Source organism: Typopeltis vanoorti, chromosome 2 (genome assembly GCF_054136105.1).
Source record: "Typopeltis vanoorti isolate ZY-2024b chromosome 2, IOZ_Tvanoo_1.0, whole genome shotgun sequence".
NCBI lineage: Eukaryota > Metazoa > Arthropoda > Arachnida > Uropygi > Thelyphonidae > Typopeltis > Typopeltis vanoorti.
In genome coordinates, this window is record NC_143550.1 from 115,357,947 (window position 1) to 115,379,228 (window position 21,282).

Here is a 21,282-nt window from a genome sequence, read left to right on the forward strand (position 1 = left end):
TTTGTATTTAGGAGATTTAATGGGAAACATATAGCTGTTTGGTGATGATGTAGAGATAGGCAGCATAATCAGAAATGTGACCAACATGCAACACTTGCAGAATAATTTGAATAGGCTGTAAATGTGAGCATGTGCAAATCACTGTTAGTTCCTTGCTAGTAAATGTAATATAATGCACTTTGGTGTGATGAAATATCCAGTGGCATATTATATTGGTTGGATTATGATAGATGAAACTAATCAGGTTAGGGATCTTGGAATTTTAGTAAACAAGAAGTTGAAATTTAGGGACCACGTAGCAAAGATTGCAAGTACAGCTCAGAAGGTGATGAAATAAACATTCCCATGTAGGAATGTGGGAATATGCCATCGAGCATTGAATGTGATATCTATAATCTATCTCCCATGGTGGTTAATATCTGGATATTCTTACAAAATCTAAACTTCCCAAGTGCAACATTTCACCTAAGGACATATTAGCCTTAAAAATATTAAAAACTCTTGCACATACCAAATTATAGATCAGGATCCCACCAAATCTCAAAAGAAAATTGTATCAATTATTGGAAAGGTTACATCTTGGCCTAAAGAAATTATCAAAAAAACTTAAACCTTATCATGTTAAACCTATATGGGATAAAAAAAATCACAAACTCATTCCCCCCCCCCCCCTTATCCAGTAGTTGACAGCATAGACAACTATACCAACAAACTTGCCAGACAACCAACTAGCAAAATCCTTTCTCCTTCCACAGAAATTCTGCTTTCTTTATAAAAAATTCTATTTACTTTAAAACCTTAATAAAAAAATAAAAAAAATTGACCTGAATGCTTTGGATATCATGATTAGTTTTGATATTACTTCTGTGTTTACTTGTGTACCATTGACAAATACTTGACCTTTATCAAGCCATATTTCCCTTCTGGTATATTTGAATTATTCAAATTCATCATTTATTCAGGTTTTTTCTTATGGAAAGGAAAAATATATAAACAGCTAGATGGGACTGTGATAGATTCTCCTTAAGTCATTTTCTACATGGAATTTCTAGAAAATCAGGTATCACTCAGGACAGCTTCACATAAACCATCAGTTTAGTCATGCTATGTAGACATGTTCATTTAATTTAATAAATTATGGAGAGAACTATCATGTTAGAAATTATCAAGAAAACTTAAACCTTATCATGTTAAACCTATATGGGATAAAAAAAAATCACAAACTCACCTCCCCCCCTTGTCCAGTAGTCGACAGCACACCAACAAACTTGCCAGACAACCAACTAGCAAAATCATATCTCCTTCCATAGAAATTCTGCTTTCTTTAGTAATAACTACAATTTTATATAAATCAAAATAATCAGATGCAACCATTTGACTTCATGGTCCAGATACATTAGATACATTTTTAGTGCACTTAAACAGTCCATATCCGAAAACATTTCACTACAGAAAAGAAACTAACAACTCCCTCTTCCCCATTCCTAGCAACTAGCACTAGCACAACTACCAAATGGTTCATTATTTTATTTGTGCAAGTGTTTTGGAGATGTTATACTGTTGAGAGGGGTAATGATATGATTGTTTAAGTATACCTTCAAACTGGAAGGCACACATAAACAATCATATCATTACCCCTTCTCAACAGTTAATCCCCAGTACAACATCCCCAAAATACTCACACACATAGCCAGGGCTGTTTGTTCTAATGACACAGCTCTTGCTGCTATAGGTACCATTTACAACATGTGTGTATATATATATATATATATATATATATATATATATCATCATCATCATCAAATTCCTGTCATGTACCCTCAAGGGGTGTACAGGATATGACAGTACTACATGAAAAAATTACATCATTACTAACTTCCTATCTACAATTTTCCTCCAAATCAGTCTGTTACTTGTCAAGACTCCAACATTATCAGATCTTATATTTCTATCATCTAAGGCACTTTGTACCGTATCAATCCACCTATATCTTGGTCTTCCTCTGGGTCGTTTTCCTGCCAACCTGGCAGAGAACACTTGTTTTGCTAATCTTTCCTCTCCCATTCTATTTAAGTTACCATACCATCTGAGATTAGCTCTGCTAATGCATTCCTGGATGCTGACAATGTCAAGTTCTTTCCTAATATCCTCATTTTTAATATGATATTGCCATTGATGCCATCTGTTCACGCCTCTAATCTTTCTCAGGACTCTCATATCTGCGGTCTCTAGTCTTTGGTCAAGTGTTTTACTTCTGACCCAGCTCTCAGATCCATAAGTTAAAATTGGTTTGAACACAGTCTTGTATACAGCTAATTTAGTGTTCCGACTAATTTCTCTCTTATTCCATATGAATTTATTCAATTGACTTCCCACGATACCAGCTTTGCTGATTCTGTTGTCTATTTCTATATTTAGTTTACCATCTTCAGTAAAAATTGTGCCTAAGTAGCTGAAATGTTTTACTTGTTCCACAGGTTCTCCATTCACAACACAGTTGACATTTTCAATGATTCTGCCTATTTTCATTGTCTTTGTCTTTTTATTGCTGACCTTCATACCATATCTATTACAACAGCTATTCAATTTAGTCAGAGAATCTTGCAGACTTGTAGCGGATTTATTTAGAAGTATAACATCATCCGCATAAAGCAAAGAGCTGACATTAACATCTCCAATTTTGATATCAGGTTTAATACCACATTCCTTCATAATGTGATCCATATAGATAATGAATAACAGAGGGGATAATGTACATCCTTGTCTCACACCAGATTTAACATTAAACCATCTTCTTGAACTTCCTTCAATTCTAACTGCTGACTCACAACTCAAATAAAGACTAAGTATTGCTTGATATAATGCCCCATTGACACCATATAACTGCAGCGTATTGAATAGCTTCTCTCTTGGCACCTTGTCATATGCCTTTTCCAAATCGACAAAACTTAAATACAGATCTTTGTTATATTCCCATGCTTTCTCGACTATTTGTCGTAAAGTGAAGATCTGATCTTGACAGCCTCTATTTGGCCTGAATCCAGCTTGTTCTTCACCAAGCTTTTCTTCCACAATTCTTCTCAACCGTTTCTCAAGTATACTTGCATAGATCTTGCCAGGTACACTCAGTAGGGAAATACCTCTGTAATTCTCACATTCAGTCTTATTTCCCTTTTTATATATGGGTACTATGAGAGCTTTACTCCAATCATCGGGAATTCGTCCCTCTGTCCAGGCTTTCTGAACTATGCAGTGCAGCCACTGTAAGACTCTTATACCACCATACTTCAGCATTTCTGGTCGAATATCATCTACTCCTGCTGCCTTTCCACATTTCAAGCCTTTGATGGCTTTTTCTACTTCAAGTATGGATATGTATTCCTGACTGCATGCCTGGTCAGTGATTTTTACCACTGTGCTGTCATCACTGCTTGTTTCATTTAGCAGTTTTTCAAAGTAATTACTCCATACTTCAAGGATATCTTTTTCTCCTGTTTTCATTTCACCTTTATCATCTCTAATTCCTTTTACAGCACACTTTCCTCCATTCCTAAGCTTCTTCAACAACCTCCAGAATATTTTGCCACCTTCTTGATATTTATTTTCTATATTCTTGCCAAAGTCCTCCCATGACTTTTGTTTAGCCAGTTTTACACACTGTTTAGCTTTCTTACATTTGTCTCTGTATTCTGTAAGAGTAAAAGCTGACTTATTTGCCAGGAACTTTTGATATGCTTTCTTCTTTTCCTTCACTGCCTCTTTAACTTCCTGTGTCCACCAGGGAGTTCTGATTTTTTTTTCCTTGCACACAACCTCACCACATGCCTCTCTGGCAGAATCAATCAATGTTTCCTTCAGAGTTTGCCACTGAATCTCCAAGGTTTGATTCCTGTTCTCAAACTCTTTCATTTTCTTTTCAATAATCTTTCTGTATTTTAGTCTACAGTTCACATCTGAGAGCTGCTCAACTTTTATTCGCTTTAAAACTTTCTTACATGTTATTCTTTTCAATATGAAATTCAATTTTATCCTGCTCAAGACTAAATAGTGATCACTTCCAATTTCAAATCCTCTGTACACTCTGGTGTCCTGCACCAGGGAGAAAACATCACTATCAACAATAACATAGTCAATGAGACTTTTCTTATTCCTAGCCTCTTCTCTCCATGTGAATTTGTGCACATTTTTATGTTGGAACATGGTGTTAGTAATAACCAGTCCATGTCCTGAGCAGAAATCCAACAGATATTTGCCATTATTATTAGCTTTGCTCTTTTCTCCAAATTTTCCCAAAATATTTTTGTATGTCTCACAATCATTTCCTACTCTACTATTTAGATCCCCAACAAGGACCAACTTTTCCTTTTTCATTGTGTCAGTTGCTTTTTCTAAAGCCTCAAAAAATTCCTCTACTTCTACCTTAGTAGAACCTTCTGTGGGACCATAGGCACAAATAAGTCTCATTGTCCAGTTCACCATTCTCATATTTGCCCACATTACTCTACTTGAGACTGACTGCCATTCAAGAAGATTAGCCTCGTATTTTGTGTTGAATACTATGGCTACTCCTTCTTTTCCTTGATTGTCATTGCCAGAATATAACATTTTGTATTTATTGCTCAGAAAGACCTCACCAGTTTTGGTCTTTTTTGTTTCAGTCACCCCTATTATGTCGATCTGGTACTTATCTAATTCCTCAGCTAGCTCCATTTCTTTGCCATTCAGGCTTCTTACGTTGATAGTACCGATCTTTAACTCTGGTGATGTTGAGTTGGGGTTTGTTTTCATATTTGTTCCAGTAGCTGACTTTTCGCTGTTCGCCCTGGTTCCCTGGCGAAAACAACGGGGGCCTTGTTTAACCGGGCGACGCCCCAGCCGGCATGAAATTTTGTCATGTTGTACCATCATTTTTTATTTTGGTTTAACCAATAAGAATACAATTTGGTCGGCTAAATCCCAAATTGCCAGCCCATCCTCGTTCGTTCAGTATCAAAGTAGATACCCAACAGGGTGCACCACGAGAAGGTGAGGATTGAACATTAGGTCAGAAGCCCTGTTCGGTTCTCCGCATTCCTTTAAAGGCTATGTGGAGGTCTCCTCTCAGTTATACAGCTTTGACCCTTAAGCACCCCAACAGAGAGACAGTCATAAATCAAAAAAGATGTTTCATATTGACGTATAGTGACACCATTCACATTATCACAATAATCGAATCTAGCACAGGTTTTTTCCTGTTTCCCATTGACATAATTTGTTTTATTTAATTTTGGTATTAAATTGTCTGATTTATTATATAGGGGAAAAAATCTTTTCAATCAGTCTTGAATCCAGGAAGGGTTTTTTTTTTTTTAAAAAAATTATTAATTTTTTTATGTGAATATCATATACAGAAGCTTGAAAACCTATAGTACATTAGTACAGTGGGTAGGCTAATAAATAATCTAAAAACCCTGTTCTAAAGACAAATTTGGAATTTTTTTTTTTTCCAAACAGGGTAGTAGTCGCTCACTGGGTAATGAAATTTCCAACCTAAAGGCATTCAAAAAACCTCCATGCCCATGGTGGGATTTGGATTCATAGTCTGTTGGTTGGAAGAGCCTGTGCCACTATCCATTTGGCTATGTATTTGTTCATTATAGCTGTTTTATTCCTAAGTTTGGTAATGATTTTGTGTACCTCAGTAGGGGATTTTTGTAGTCAAAGGACTTTATCAGTGAAGCATACACCTAGGTATACTGCATGCTAAAATGCTTAGACTACAAAAAATCCCATTGTTTGGATTGTACTGCTTCTCTAGAGTGTTTTTTGACAAAAGCGCTTCAGCTTTGTCCATGCATAGAGCTTTGGCCATTTTCCAGAGTGTCTATTCCTCTATCAAAATCAACAACAAACGTCTGCTGTTGATTTTGATGGCTTCTGAGCATATTGAACTTCATCTTTAGTCCTGTTCAGAACTCAGGGTTATTTTGTGGTATTGTTGCCTGGCTCTGTTCTTTTCAGAGAGGTTTTTAATCTTGTCCAGGAGTTGGATAGAATTTGTGTGTGGCATATTAGCAGTATCAGCTGTTAAAGCATTTGTTATTTGCTTTTCCAAGCTTGAAATTCAGTCATCAAGTTCTTTTCTCTAAGTTAATGAATGGAACTGGATCATTGGATTCATGTAGAGTGATTGTTAGTTTCTTTTGCGGTTGATGAGTGGGAAGCAATCTGGGATATTTTTGAATTCTCAACCCATTTGGAGTAAACTAGATTATGATCTGAGCTAAGGTAGTCTGTTGCACTTAATTGGTATTGTGGACAATATTTTTGAATATTGTTAAGTCAAGGGCATTCAGGAAGTCCTGCCACATTGTAGTATGTGGGTTCTGGAGGTCCTAGGATCACAGTGTGCTCTTGGGAGCAAAGTCGTTGAGGGTTCTGCTATTTTGGTTTGTAGTTCTGTTATTCCAGATTGTGTGCTTGGCATTCACTCCACTACTAGCACTCTGTGGGTTGCATCTAGAATTTCAGTTAAATCTGTTTCCAGTAACTTCTTATTTGAAGAATTATGTATTGAGAAGTATGTTTTCGGGGCTTGCATTTGTGATTTTGGACCTCTTGTGATTTTATCAAACATGATATACAACTGTATATCATGTTTGATAAAAACAACTGTTTGCAGCTTCATTTAAATCAGTTTTGACAGTGAGTCAAAAGGTACAGTAAGGATTATAAAACTTAATAACATTTTAGTAATGATTCATTTAATGTTTTAAATGAAACCGAAATTTAAATAACTTTACAATTTTTAATAGTGATCCTGACCTACTAATTGTTGTTAAATTTCATCTAGCCAAAATGATAAGATTGAAACCAAAATTGAACTACATGAGCATAATCTGGTCTACATTTTAAATAGCCAATTTTAGTAAATTCCATCTAGCCTGATTATAAATATTGGAATAACTGATATATATCATTTTGAATTTTTATAAAAGTATTAACATTTGATAGAGCACTGTGAATATCAAAAATCTGTCAAAACCATCATGGAAGATGATTTGAATTTTTTGTATTGCATCCAAATGTCCATTTAGATGAAAAACTCATTGCAAATACTCACATACCATAATAACTATTATGCTTTGCCTTGAAGACATTCAGTATTGGAGCACTTGCTACCCACTCTGGAAATGCATTCCACTCTTTCACCACTCACCATACAAAAAGAACTCCTTTTCACTTCCCTAATTATTCACATGACCATTGTTTCCAGAGATTGACCTCTCATTCTCACATTGACCATTACCCATGCAACAACGTTCTGGATCTATCTGATAGGCTCCTCTCACCAACTTATACGCCTCAATCATATCACCGCCTCCTCTTCCTATCAGCCAAGCTCTGAAGGCCACAATCGCTCAATCTTTCATTGTAGTCAATATTCCAGAGTCCTGAGACAGTTTTAGTTATTCACCTGTACACTATCCCCAATGTTTCCTTATCACTAATATAGTCAAATGACAAGATCTGTATACAGAAATTCAAATGAGACCTAATTAGTGTTGTATACAGTTGGGCTATCACCTCCTTATCCACAGTGTTCTTCTCATTATTACAGCAATTATCTTTGCATAATATATTTGGGTAAGCCACTGAACATCAGTCTGTTTCCTTAATTTATGAGTTCCATTACAGCTTTTGTTCCATGAAGCTTGTTCCTGCCTAGCCCTCCATCCCACCATATCACGTCTAAACCACATCAGGGTGACATTTTCCATTATTACTATATGAGATGATATTGAATCCGACACTTGTGTCCCATGTGTTACTTCTACTACTTACATCAACTTTTTGTTTGTTAATATTTCCATTTTAAACAAATTAGAAAATTTTATATGCAAACAATTAGTCATACTTTTAACATGATTCATGTTGAAGTTTTTGGAACAAAAATTTACATAGAAACTGGTATGCAAATAAATAATTTACTGACTAATAAAATTAATTATTTACAAGCTGAGGTTTCATTAGCTCGCATCATCAGAGGCACTTTATCAATACAGTCACGGAAGTCAGAAAATGACCTTGAGAACAAGGACATCATGTGCATGAAGGGCAACAGTGGTGCCCTTCGTGTTAATTTCTGTTATTAGTGCTGATGGGTAGGACAGTGTACCAAAATCTATACAGGATCATACCACGGTTCTCTAGAACTTGTTCCACTTTCAGGAACATTCTCTCTAGTTTAAATTGGAATTTGTGAAATAGCTATGCTTTCTTCCATTCAGAATGTGTGAACGGTCACTTTAATGGAAAGGAAAGGTTAGCAAAAATAGGTGTTTGATGCCAAGATGTCAAGAAAGAGACCAAGAGGAAGACCAAGTTTTAGGTCTTTACTTTACATCAAAGGTAAAACCAATGAACTGGGATTCATCCTGAAACAATACCAAATCAAAACTGTATACAAACCTCTGAACAAAGTTTTTACCTTCCTAAGACAAATCAAGAATTGCTAGGATCCTCTCTCCTTCCAAAGTGTCTGCAGCATCCCCTGCCAGTATGGAATTCAGTATTTCAGACAGATAGGAGAAGATTACCTTGGTTAAGAAAAAAACAACATAATATTACATACAGAATGGACAACCAAAACGCAGTAACTAGCACAACATTCTTTGGAGGAAGATAATTTCGTCAGATGGAAAAATGCCACACTACTTCATAAATCCCAGTTTAAATCGGAGACACTGTTCCTATGAGTGGCACAAGTTCTACAGAACCTGGGTCAGTGTAACAGAACTGATAGTAATGATCTTGCATAGATTTGGGTGCACTGCCCTACCTGTCAGCATTAATAACAGAAATTACCATGAAGAGCATCACTGTTGTCTTCCATGCATGTGATTGTCCTTCTTCTTTGAGGTCACTTCATTACCTGTTTTCAGTGACTGTGTATTGTTAAAGTACCTCTAATAATTCAAACTTCAGTTAATAAAACATTGGCTTGTAAATAGTTAAATTTAGTCTGCAAATTATTTATTTGCATTCCATTTAACATAAGTTTTTTTTTTTTCCCCAGAAACTTCTACATGAATCATAGCAATAGCTATGGAAATACAACTATGAACATGATGTATATTTGTTCTTGGTCTTCCTCTCAGTCTCTATCTTTCCATCTAGGCATGAACAGTTACTTTATTAACCTTTCCTCTTACATTCTGTTTAAATGACCATATCACTGTAGGTAAGAGGAAAGGTTAACATTCTGAATTAACAATGTCAAGTTCCTTCCTAATATCTTCATTTTTAATATGGTTCTGCCGTTGATGCTGATCTGTTCAGTTCCCTACTTTTTATTATTATTACATAGCACCTCCAGGGAGTCCAAAGACTGATCGAGGGAGGGCACCTACTCTACAACTTTCTGTCTCCACCAATTACAACTATGTTCATCATCTACACCAATGCCATCTACCACCACCAGTATTTTCACAGACAATCACAAACACATGCCCACAGCAGGATTTGAACCTGCAACCTTTTCGCTGGAGAGTGCATACACTAATCACTCGGCCAACCAGACCGGCTAAATTGTATTTTATTATTATTACTTGACACTTCCAGGGGGTCCAAGGACTCATTGAGGGAGGGCACCTACTCTACAACTCTCTATCTCCACTGTCAACAACTACAATGAACCACAACTGCACCAATGCCATCTACCATCCACCACTAGCACTAGTATTTTCACAGACAATCAAAAACATCCAAGCCTAGGGTGGGATTCGAACCCACAGCCTTTTAGCTGGAGAGCAGATACGCTAACCACTTGGCCAACCAGACCAGCCTGGTTTTCTTTGAATTCATATCTGGTTTCTTTTCTTGGATCAAGTGCTTTATTTCTAACCCAACTCTCAGAACTATAAGTTTCAATTGGTTTGAACACTATATTGTATACCACTAATTTAGTGTTTGGGCTGTACACACTTATTTCATTTAAATTGATTCAGCTGGCTCCCCACCATCTGTCTCTGTTTATTCTGTTCTCTAAATTTTCCATATTTAATCATTTACCAACTTTTCTAAGAATTACACCTAACTAGTTGAAATGTTTTACTAGTTCATTTTAGAAATTATGGACTTTACAACTGTGTTATGTTATAAATAACTATTTTAATTTCCCGATGTTTCGATCTTCATATTAAGATCATCATCATCTGGAGTATATACAAATATACAAGTACAAGCTGAGTTACATTACACACACTAAGCTAAAGAAACAATGATTTGATCAGGGGTTATTCTTCTGGCATGACCTCTAGTGGAAAAAAAAAATAATTTTACAACTTAATTATTTATTAAACTACATCAAAGCTAAATTCTATTTAACATAACATGAGAAAAACATTCTTTTTTATATATAGATAGTCTTCTTTCAGTAACAGTGATGTCCTATTTTATCATTACAATTGTTTTTTTGTTTTTTTTTTTCAAAAAAAAAAAAAAACAATTGCAGACAACATTACCATATGCCTCTGTACTTAAACTTTCTTTGGGTTTGCTACTGAAATGATTTTGTTCTTATTTTGAAACTTTTTTTTTCCATAAAGAATATTTGTATAGTTGAGTCTGCAGTTCACCTCTAAAAGCTGCTTTGCTTTAATTATTTTTGAAACTTTCTTACTAACATATTTTTCTTTGCAATATGATATTTATTTTATCCTGCTTAAAATTAAAGTGTCAATAAGTTCCAGTTATCCTAAACCAGTATGAAAATATACTATCAACAATAACATAAGACTTTCTTATGTCTTCTCTCTATGTAAATTTATGCCTACTGTATGTTGAAATATGATGTTAGTGAAGACTGGTCTGTCCTGAACAGAAATCCAGCTGGCACTTACCATTATTAAATTTAATTATGGATTTTAATTTGTTTTATTATATAAAATTATACTTTTCTGTTTACAGCAAGAAGGCTATTTTTGATAACAAAAAAGCCATTCGAGGAGGAATACCTGTTGTATTTCGTAAGTTATTAAATTTTTTAATGAAATGATATAAAGTTAGAAGAATTATTAGCTAACTTTATCAGTGTGTTATTTAATTTTGAATCAATACTCTTATGAAAGTTTTATGCTGTAAGTGTTATATTCTTTGAAAGAGCATAAAATTTATTCTCTTATCTGAAACTGAAATTTCACATGAAATTTTATCTATGCATTATTCTAGTTTTATCTATTATTGCATTGCATAGATATTAAATTATACATCTCTAATATTATTTAAAGGATTTAAAGACCTAAGATTATTGTAGTGTTTACCATTATGTAATCATAAAATTTTTAATATTAGTCACATGGCTGATGATAACCGGTTTTTTTATGGTTATGAGTTATGTTTCATGGCTAATGAATTATTTGGCATTTTGTACTTACATTTGTGCAGGACTAGATATAGGCATAAATGAAGCCTGCAACATTTTTTACATATAGTAAACTTAAAGATATTTTAACAACTAAAAAATAATTCAACAAAAAGATTTGCTTGTATGAAGCTCGACCAGGTATCAAAAGTACTAGTATATATTCCATCATGCTAAATGCAGTAAGAAAGTAGTCATGCTGCTAACTTTAATAATAGGAATTCATTAGTTTGTTGAAAAGTTCCACAAGCTACACAGAAGAAATACAAATATTACCTGTGTCCATATTTGCCAGAAAGCAAAATAAAGAATTATTAGTCTGCAAGTTTAACAATCATGATTGGAAAATAGAATTTTTCATGAATGTCTGCAAAGATGCTTAGTGGTCAATAAAATTATAAACAATTTTAAGCCAAGTAAACTTATTTGACAAATTTACCCTTTGTCAAAAGTAAGTTTGTCAAGTTAGTTCAACAAGACTTTGTCAAGTCTTCTTGAACTAACTTGATTTCTTATGATATTGATGCAGAGGAATTGAATGTAGGAAATAAATTTGACAACATGTATTTGAATTCTAGTAATTGTGTATGTATTGCATAGTCATCTTGTTTCCAGGAGAACATGGAGGACAATTAAACTGAGCAAAGGTAAACGTTTAGGCATATTTAAATAGGATATGAATTTGGGGAAATGATATTTTAAGATTTAACAGCTTACATTATTAAGTCCTTCATTTTGTACAGCAAAAATCCAAGATAACTTAATATATTACTCAAAACAACAAAGGTAAAGGAACTAGGAATAGTAGTGCAGTCCAGTATGAACTCATGTTTTAAGCATTGCAGTACTATAGTCAGAACTTCAAATGGAATTTTTTCAAGACCTTTGTTAGTAGGCAAAATATATAATTCATGGTGAAGAATTTATAGAGACACAACACACGTGTTAGAATAATGAGAGAAAAATCTCGAAAAAAAACACTCTATGAGTGGTTTTTTTTAAGAATTTGCAATCTTTGCAATTCATTCTCAGCTTCAAAACCCTTGTCCTTTTCTCACCTTCTATAAATTGAAAAATTTCACGAAGTGAAATCCTGTATGACCCTTTCAGAAGTTTGTAAGTCTCAATCATATCACCCCTCTTCTGTTTGCCGGTGTCTGCAGTCTACAAATTCTCAGTCAGTCTTCATAATCAGTATTCCACAATCTTGATATCATTTTTAACACTCTCCTTTGCACTCTCTTCACTGTATGAGAATCATAACAAAAACCAGTAGACCAGACCTGCACACAATAGTCCAAGTGAGGTCATATCAAGGCCTTGTAAAGAGGCAAAATGATATCCTTATCTTAACATGACAGAGTTCATTTCAGCATTGCAATTATATGGCTTCTGAACTTTAACTTGCTATCTACTAACACTCCAAGATCCCTAGCCTAATCGGTTTCTTCTAGCATAATTCCATCAATATAATACCACATCCATTTTCCCATGCCCACAGTTCCAGCCTATTCAAATCATTATGCAAGTACTGCATATCAACCGCATTCCCGATTATCCTACCTATCTTTGCATCAGTAAATAGCTCTATGTTGCCTGTCAAATTCTTTCCAATGTCATTTATGTACGTATTGAATAATAGTGGACCAAGAAATGATCCTTGTGGTATGACTGGTTACCTTAAATTTTGCAGACTCTCCCCTCATATACCACTTTTTGATATCTGTCAGTGAGCCATCCTGTTATTCATGCTAATATTTTATAATCCAAACCCATATTCTCCAATTTATGCAATAGTCTTCTATGCTGTATTCTGTTAAAAGTTTAGAAAATCCAAAAGTATCCTGGTGTATTCAGTCTCTTTGTCTAGTTCAATTGTAACATTATTATAGAATGTGAACAATTGCTAAAACATGACCTTCCCTTAGTAAACCCATACTCTTCATTGCAAAATAGAGATTCACTGTCAGTTCATTTCTGAACGTGAGTCCTAAACAACTTTTCCAAAATCTTCACCACCACCACTCCTTAGATACTGATTGGTCAATAGTTAGATATATTGGTCTTTGCGCCACACTTTTGCAATGAGATTACCATACATTCTTTCCACTTTTATTGGATCTTCTGTGTTTTGATACTTCAAATATATAGCCTAGTTAATAGCCAGTTTAGCTGAACACCCTTTTAGTACCCATGCTGATATCCCACCAGTCTCTATTGCTGAATTCTTATTCAGTTTGTACAACAGCTCTAATATTTCCTCCTCATGCACCCGAGTTTCTTTATCCAGTGAAGAGGTAGCAGTGAGCTCAATGTTGCAAAACACCAGGTTGATAGCTTTTAGCAAAAGTTTTAGTTTAACACCTCTTCTGCATCAGTCACCCTCACACCATCTGCATTCATTAGAGTTATTCTTTCATATTTATTCTTTCTTTTACTTGCAGCATATCGATAGATTTCTTTTGGGGTTATCTTTAGCTTGCACAGCCTGTTTCTTTTCATATGCAGACTAAGCTTTCTGTACAACAGTTAACTCTTCTGGCTACAATATCTAGGACAAATCATTATGAACAACCATAAACTTGATAATGAAATTTCAGCTTTCAGAAGTTTGCATGATGAGATGAGATAAGAATGTCTAACAAATGGACAAAGAGAACAACAGAATTGACACCAAAAATAATATCAGGACGAAAGGTTTTTAATCATCATAGAGAGATATTTAAAAGCACTGAACTGCCTAAAAAGAAAGATCTACGACCAGTATGCTCCCAAAAATGACCTATTATAGTGAAACCTAGAGCCTTTTCTAGATCGACAAAAGCTTGGTGAAGAACAAGCTGGATTCAGGCCAAATAGAGGCTGTCAGGATTATATCTTCACTTTACGACAAATAGTTGAAAAATCATGGGAATATAACAAAGATCTGTATTTAAGTTTTGTCGATCTAGAAAAGGCATATGACAAGGTGCCAAAAGAGAAGCTATTCCAAACGCTACAGTTATATGGTGTTAATAGGGCATTATATCAAGCAATACTTAGTCTTTATTTGAGTTGTAAGTCAGCAGTTAGAATTGAAGGAAGTACAGGAAGGTGGTTTAATGTTAAATCTGGTGTCAGACAAGGATGTACATTATCCCCTCTGTTATTCATTATCTATATGGATCACATTATGAAGGAAAATGGTATGAAACCTGATATCAAAATTGCAGATGTTAATCTCAGCTCTTTGCTTTATGCAGATGAGGTTATACTTCTAAATAAAGCTACAAGTCTGCAAGATTCTCTGACTAAATTGAATAGCTGTTGTAATAGATATGGTATGAAAGTCAGCAATAAAAAGACAAAGACAATGAAAATAGGCAGAATCATTGAAAATGTCAACTGTGTTGTGAATGGAGAACCTGTGGAACAAGTAAAACATTTCAGCTACTTAGGCACAATTTTTAGTGAAGATGGTAAATTAAATATGGAAATAGACAACAGAATCAACAATGCTGGTATGATAGGAAGTGAATTGAATAAATTCATATGGAATAAGAGAGAAATTAGTCAGAACACTAAATTAGCTATATACAAGACAGTGTTCAAATCAGTTTTAACTTATGGATCTGAGAGCTGAGAAGTAAAACACTTGACCAAAGACTAGAGACCGCAGATATGAGAATTCTGAGAAAGATTAAAGGTGTGAACAGATGGCATCAATGGCAGTATCATATTAAAAACGAGGATATTAGGAAAGAACTTGACATTGTCAGCATCCAGGAATGCGTTAACAGAGCTAATTTCAGTTGGTATGGTCACTTAAACAACATGGGCGAGGAAAGATCAGCAAAACAAGTGTTCTCTGCTAGGTTGGCAGGAAAACAACCGAGAGGAAGACCAAGATATAGGTGGATTGATACGGTACAAAGTGCCTTAGACGATAGAATTATCAGATCTGATAATGGTGTAGTCTTGACAAATAACAGACTGATGTGGAAGAAAATTGTAGATAGGAAGTTAGTAATGATGTAAATTTTTCATGTAGTACTATCATATCCTGTACACCTCTTGAGGGTACATGGCAGGAATTTGATGATGATAAGGAAGTAAAGGTAATGGACATTGCATTAGTAATAAAGGGCAACAAATGGCACTGGGCAGGACGTGCTGAGAATAATTAACAAGATGGACAAAGAGAGCAACGGAATGGACACCGAGAATTGTTTATCAGAAATCAGGTGGACCAGTAGATGATGAGATAACAAGCTATGGACATTTACAGTGAAGAGATGCACAAGACCAGCCAAAATGGAAAAAACATGGAAAGGCATTTGTCTAGTAGTGGAGTGAAGAAAGCTGTTGATAATGATGAGTGGTTATTATAAGAAATATCCTTATAAATTGAATTATAAGGAAGTTTTTATGTTTTTCAAGGAATTTTCATACTATGGGATATAATACGAAATTCCTTGTGACACTCTTGATGGGTTCCTGTAGGTTAGGCTTATTTCAATGGGTGACCTTTCATCAAAAGAAAGATTTCTTTTTGTGAAAGGTCACTTATTAAAAACTTCTGGAAAGTACGGGCTAGATAGAGACTTTAACCCTTTGACATATAAATTATTTTTAAACTTTAAATTCCTTTGAAATTGATGCGAACTTCGTAACATCTGTGATACGTCAAAATCGATTTTGGTGCAATTAACAAAAGACATGTCACAGACGTCTTTGTATGAAATTCATTTGAAATTGATGCGAACTTCGTTACGTCTGTGATACGTCAAAATCAATTTTGGTGCAATGAACAAAAGATGTGTCATAGACATCTTTGTATGTTAATGGGTTAAGCGTCTTATTTTTGACTGCTAAAGACTTGCTTATTTATAAATAAAATTTATTTAAATAACATAGCTGAGCATAAGGTTTTGAACATTGCCATCCACAGATGAAATACTGCATGCACTGCTTGGTGGAACAGTACTGGAGGAACTGGAGGCATCAAGGGATCTTCGGGTAATGGTGGATAGAGATTTGAAGTTGAGGAACATATCACAAAAGTGGTAAAGACAACATTTAATTGTTATGTTATTTCCTGAAAAATAATAGTTATGAGTAAACAACGTATATAAGCCTATTTACTGGGATTTAGCATATTGAGCTTGTGTGTGTTGCCATTAAATCTATAAAAAAGAGCACTAATGAAACTTGAAATATGGTGCCATTGGGATTTTATCTGTTAAGTAGTATAATGTTCAGTGAACCCACACATTGTAGTAAATTTTTAGAGGTATAAATAATGCTATACCTTTCTAAAAAGTTATTTAACATAACTTTTTAGAAAGTTTATTTCTTAGTGCATACGTTATTTTGCCTTAGCTAACTAGTTTAGTCTCCTTAATGAAATACTTTCCATTTTATATAGTAGAATTGTTACTCAGAAAATTCTTTCTGTACATTATTAATAAGGAAATGGATATTATTCATTTTTGAGTCATATTTGTATTATGGAGCCATAGTTAATCTTCTAGAACGACAGATATTGAATTATTGAATGCCCCATACCTCAAGGGAGTGTATAGGATATGATAGTACTACATGAAAAATTTACATCATTACTAACTTCCTATCTATAATTTTCCTCCAAATCAGTCTGTTACTTGTCAAGACTCCAACATTATCAGATCTTATATTTCTATCGTCTAAGGCACTTTGTACCGAATCAATCCACCTATATCTTGGTCTTCCTCTGGGTCATTTTCCTGCCAACCTGGCAGAGAACACTTGTTTTGCTAATCTTTCCTTGCCCATTCTGTTTAAGTGACCATTCCACCTAAGATTAGCTCTGCTAACACATTCCTGGATGTTGACAATGTCAAGTTCTTTCCTAATATCCTCATTTTTAATATGATATTGCCATTGATGCCATCTGTTCACACCTCTAATCTTTCTCAGGACTCTCATATCTGCGGTCTCTAGTCTTTGGTCAAGTGTTTTACTTCTCACCCAGCTCTCAGATCCATAAGTTAAAACTGGTTTGAACACTGTCTTGTATACAGCTAATTTAGTGTTCTGAGTAATTTCTCTCTTATTCCATATGAATTTATTCAGTTGATTGCCTACCATACCAGCTTTGTTGATTCTGTTGTCTATTTCTATATTTAATTTACCATCTTCAGTAAAAATCATGTCTAAGTAGCTGAAATGTTTTACTTATTCCACAGGTTCCCCGTTCACAACACAGTTGACATTTTCAATGATTCTGCCTATTTTCATTGTCCTTGTCTTTTTATTGCTGACCTTCATACCATATCTATTACAACAGTTATTCAATTTAGTCAGGGAATCTTGCAAACCTGTAGCAGATTTATTTAGAAGTATAACATCATCCACATAAAGCAAAGAGCTGACATTAACATTTCCAAGTATGATATAATTTTTAATACCACTTTCCTTCATAATGTGATCCATATAGATAATGAATAACAGAGGGGATAATGTACATCCTTGTCTCACACCAGATTTAACATTAAACCACCTTCCTGTACTTCCTTCAATTCTAACTGCTGACTTACAGCTTAAATAAAGACTAAGTATTGCTTGATGTAATGCCCCATTGACACCATATAACTGTAGCATATTGAATAGCTTCTCTCTTGGCACCTTGTCATATGCCTTTTCCAGATCGACAAAACTTAAATACAGATCTTAGTTATATTCCTATGCTTTCTCAACTATTTGTCATAAAGTGAAGATCTGATCCTGACAGCCTCTATTTGGCCTGAATCCAGCTTGTTCTTCTCTAAGCTTTTCTCCACAATTCTTTTAAAAACCTTTTTTCAAGTATCTTTGCATAGATCTTGCCAGGAACCAGTAGGGAAATAACTCTGTTATTCTCACATTCAGTTTTATTTCCCTTTTTATATATGGATACTATTGGAGATCAACTCCAATCATCGGGAATTCGTCCCTTTGTCCAGGCTTTCTGAACTATGCAGTGCAGCCACTGTAACACTTTTATACCACCATACTTCAGCATTTCTGGTCGAATATCATCTACTCCTGCTGCCTTTCCACATTTCAAGCCTTTTATGGCTTTTACTACTTCAAGTATGGATATGTGTTCCTGACTGTATGCCTGTTGAGTGTTTTTTACCACTGTGCTATCACTGCTTGTTTCATTTAGCAATTTTTCAAAGTAATTACTCCATACTTCAAGGATATCTTTTTCTCCTGTTTTCATATCACCTTTATCATCTCTAACTTCTTTTACAGCATTTTTTCCTCCATTTCTAAGCTTCTTCAACAACCTCCAGAATATCTTACCACCTTCTTGATATTTATTTTCTATGTTCTTGCCAAAGTCTTCCCATGATTTTTGTTTAGCTAGTTTTACACATTGTTTCGCTTTCTTACATTCGTCTCTGTATTCTCTAAGAGCACAAGCTGACTTATTTGCCAGGAACTTTTGATATTCTTTCTTCTTTTCCTTCACTGCCTCTTTATCTTCCTGTGTCCACCATGGAGTTCTGATTTTTCTATGCCTAAATGATATTATTTATAAAATATCTATAAAGTTTTGAATGTTTTTTTTTTCAGCTCAGTTTGGTCCTTGGAATCTTGGTCCTCAACATGGATTTGCACGGATAACAAAATGGACACTGGAAAATCGAAAGGTAGCTTTGTGTTTATTATTATATTAAAATAAAATTGAAATTATTTCCATTCCTGCTGTAGTCATGTATTGCTGTTTAAGTATTCTGTGAAATATCTGCATTTTAATATAGGTATCCTACAATTCACTATCTTTACTCATAACGTTCTTTGGCAACACATTCCACTCACTTGCTGTTCTCCATTTGGAAAAAACCCTACTAATTATCATATCCTGATGTAAACCTCCCAAGATATATCATTATCGTTCTTTTATAACTAATAACCTTCATAAAGATAATAAACTTGTAATTAGAGATACTATTTACAATAGTCACCTAAAAAAAAAAAATTGTATGTTCACTATTGGTAAACATTTTATTTTAATCCACCAAATCTAAAAAAATCATGAAAAGGTTTTTTGAAACATTTTAGTGACTCCCCCCCATAATGTATGACATCATACATGTCTGCTAGGAGATATGTTTTACATTATGGGAAATACTAAGGATAGTGATCAGAGCTTACTCCACCTTTACTATGAGTTGCTCCTCCTCATGAAAGGTTTGCTTACACTTGGATCCTCCGAAACTTTTATAGTTTCTATATTCGGCATGAAACTCTTGTAATTTTGCTATTTGGCTTTGAAATAATGTTGGATTCAATATCCACTTAATTTGAATAACATACTTTGGAAACAGACTGGGGGTGCTTAAGAGTCAAAGCTGTATAACTGAGAGGAGACCTCCACATAGCCTTTAAAGGAATGTGGAGAACCGACCAGGGCTTCTGACCTAATGTCCAATCCTCACCTTTTCGTGGTGCACCCTGTTGGATATCTACTTGAATACTGAACGGACGAGGATGGGCTGGCAATTTGGGATTTAGCCGACCAAATTGTATTCTTATTGTTAAACCAACATATAGAATGATGGTACAACATGACAAAATTTCTTGCCGGCTGGGGTGTCGCCCGGTTAAACAAGGCCCCCATTGTTTTCGTCAGGGAACCAGGGCGAACAGCGAAAAGTCAGCTACTGGAACAAATCTGAAAATAAACCCCAACTCAACATCACCAGAGTTAAAGATCGGTACTATCAACATAAGAAGCCTGAATGGCAAAGAAATGGAGCTAGCTGAGGAATTAGATAAGTACCAGATGGACATAATAGGGGTGACTGAAACAAAAAAAAGACCAAAACTGGTGAGATCTTTCTGAGCAATAAATACAAAATGTTATATTCAGGCAATGACAATCAAGGAAAAGAAGGAGTAGCCATAGTATTCAACACAAAATACGAGGCTAATCTTCTTGAATGGCAGTCAGTCTCAAGTAGAGTAATGTGGGCAAATATGAGAATGGGGAACTGGACAATGAGACTTATTTGTGATTATGTCCCACAGAAGGTTCTACTTAGGCAGAAGTGGAGGAATTTTTTGAGGCTTTAGAAAAAGCAACTGACACAATGAAAAAGGAAAAGTTGGTCCTTGTTGGGGATCTAAATAGCAGAGTAGGAAATGATTCTCAGAAATACAAAAATATTTTGGGAAACTTTGGAGAAAAGAGCAAAGCTAATAATATTGGCAAATATCTGTTGGATTTCCACTCAGGACATGGACTGGTTATTACTAACACCATGTTCCAACATAAAAATGTGCACAAATTCACATGGAGAGAAGAGACTAGGAATAAGAAAAGTCTCATTGACTATGTTATTGTTGATAGTGATGTTTTCTCCCTGGTGCAGGACACCAGACTGTACAGAGGATTTGAAATTGGAAGTGATCACTATTTAGTCTTGAGCAGGATAAAATTGAATTTCATATTGAAAAGAATAACATGTAAGAAAGTTTTAAAGCGAATAAAAGTTGAGCAGTTCTCAGATGTGAACAGTAGACTAAAATACACAAAGATTATTGAAGAAAAAATGAAAGAGTCTGAGAACAGGAATCAAACCTTGGAGATTCACTGGCAAACTCTGAAGAAAACATTCATTGATTCTGCCAGAGAGGCATGTGGTGAGGTTGTGTGTAAGGATAAAAAAATCAGAACTCCCTGGTGGACACAGGAAGTTAAAGAGGCAGTGAAGGAAAAGAAGAAAGCATACCAAAAGTTCCTGTCAAATAAGGCAGCTTGTGCTCTTAGAGAATATAGAGACAAATGCAAGAATACTAAACACTGTGTAAAACTAGCTAAACAAAAGTCATGGGAGAACTTTGGCAAGAATATAGAAAATAAATAT

At 34.8% G+C, this 21,282-nt stretch overlaps 1 protein-coding gene across 1 annotated transcript in view; it reads left to right on the forward strand.

Annotated features, from left to right (window-relative positions):
- Window positions 1-21,282, forward strand: part of LOC150109359 (uncharacterized) — a 116,005-nt gene that overhangs the window by 11,546 nt on the left and 83,177 nt on the right. Inside the window, exons 3-4 of the mRNA XM_090407662.1 lie at window positions 10,951-11,009; window positions 18,986-19,062. Coding sequence (XP_090263788.1) covers window positions 10,951-11,009; window positions 18,986-19,062 — 136 coding nt within the window. The remainder of the gene's footprint in view (window positions 1-10,950; window positions 11,010-18,985; window positions 19,063-21,282) is intronic.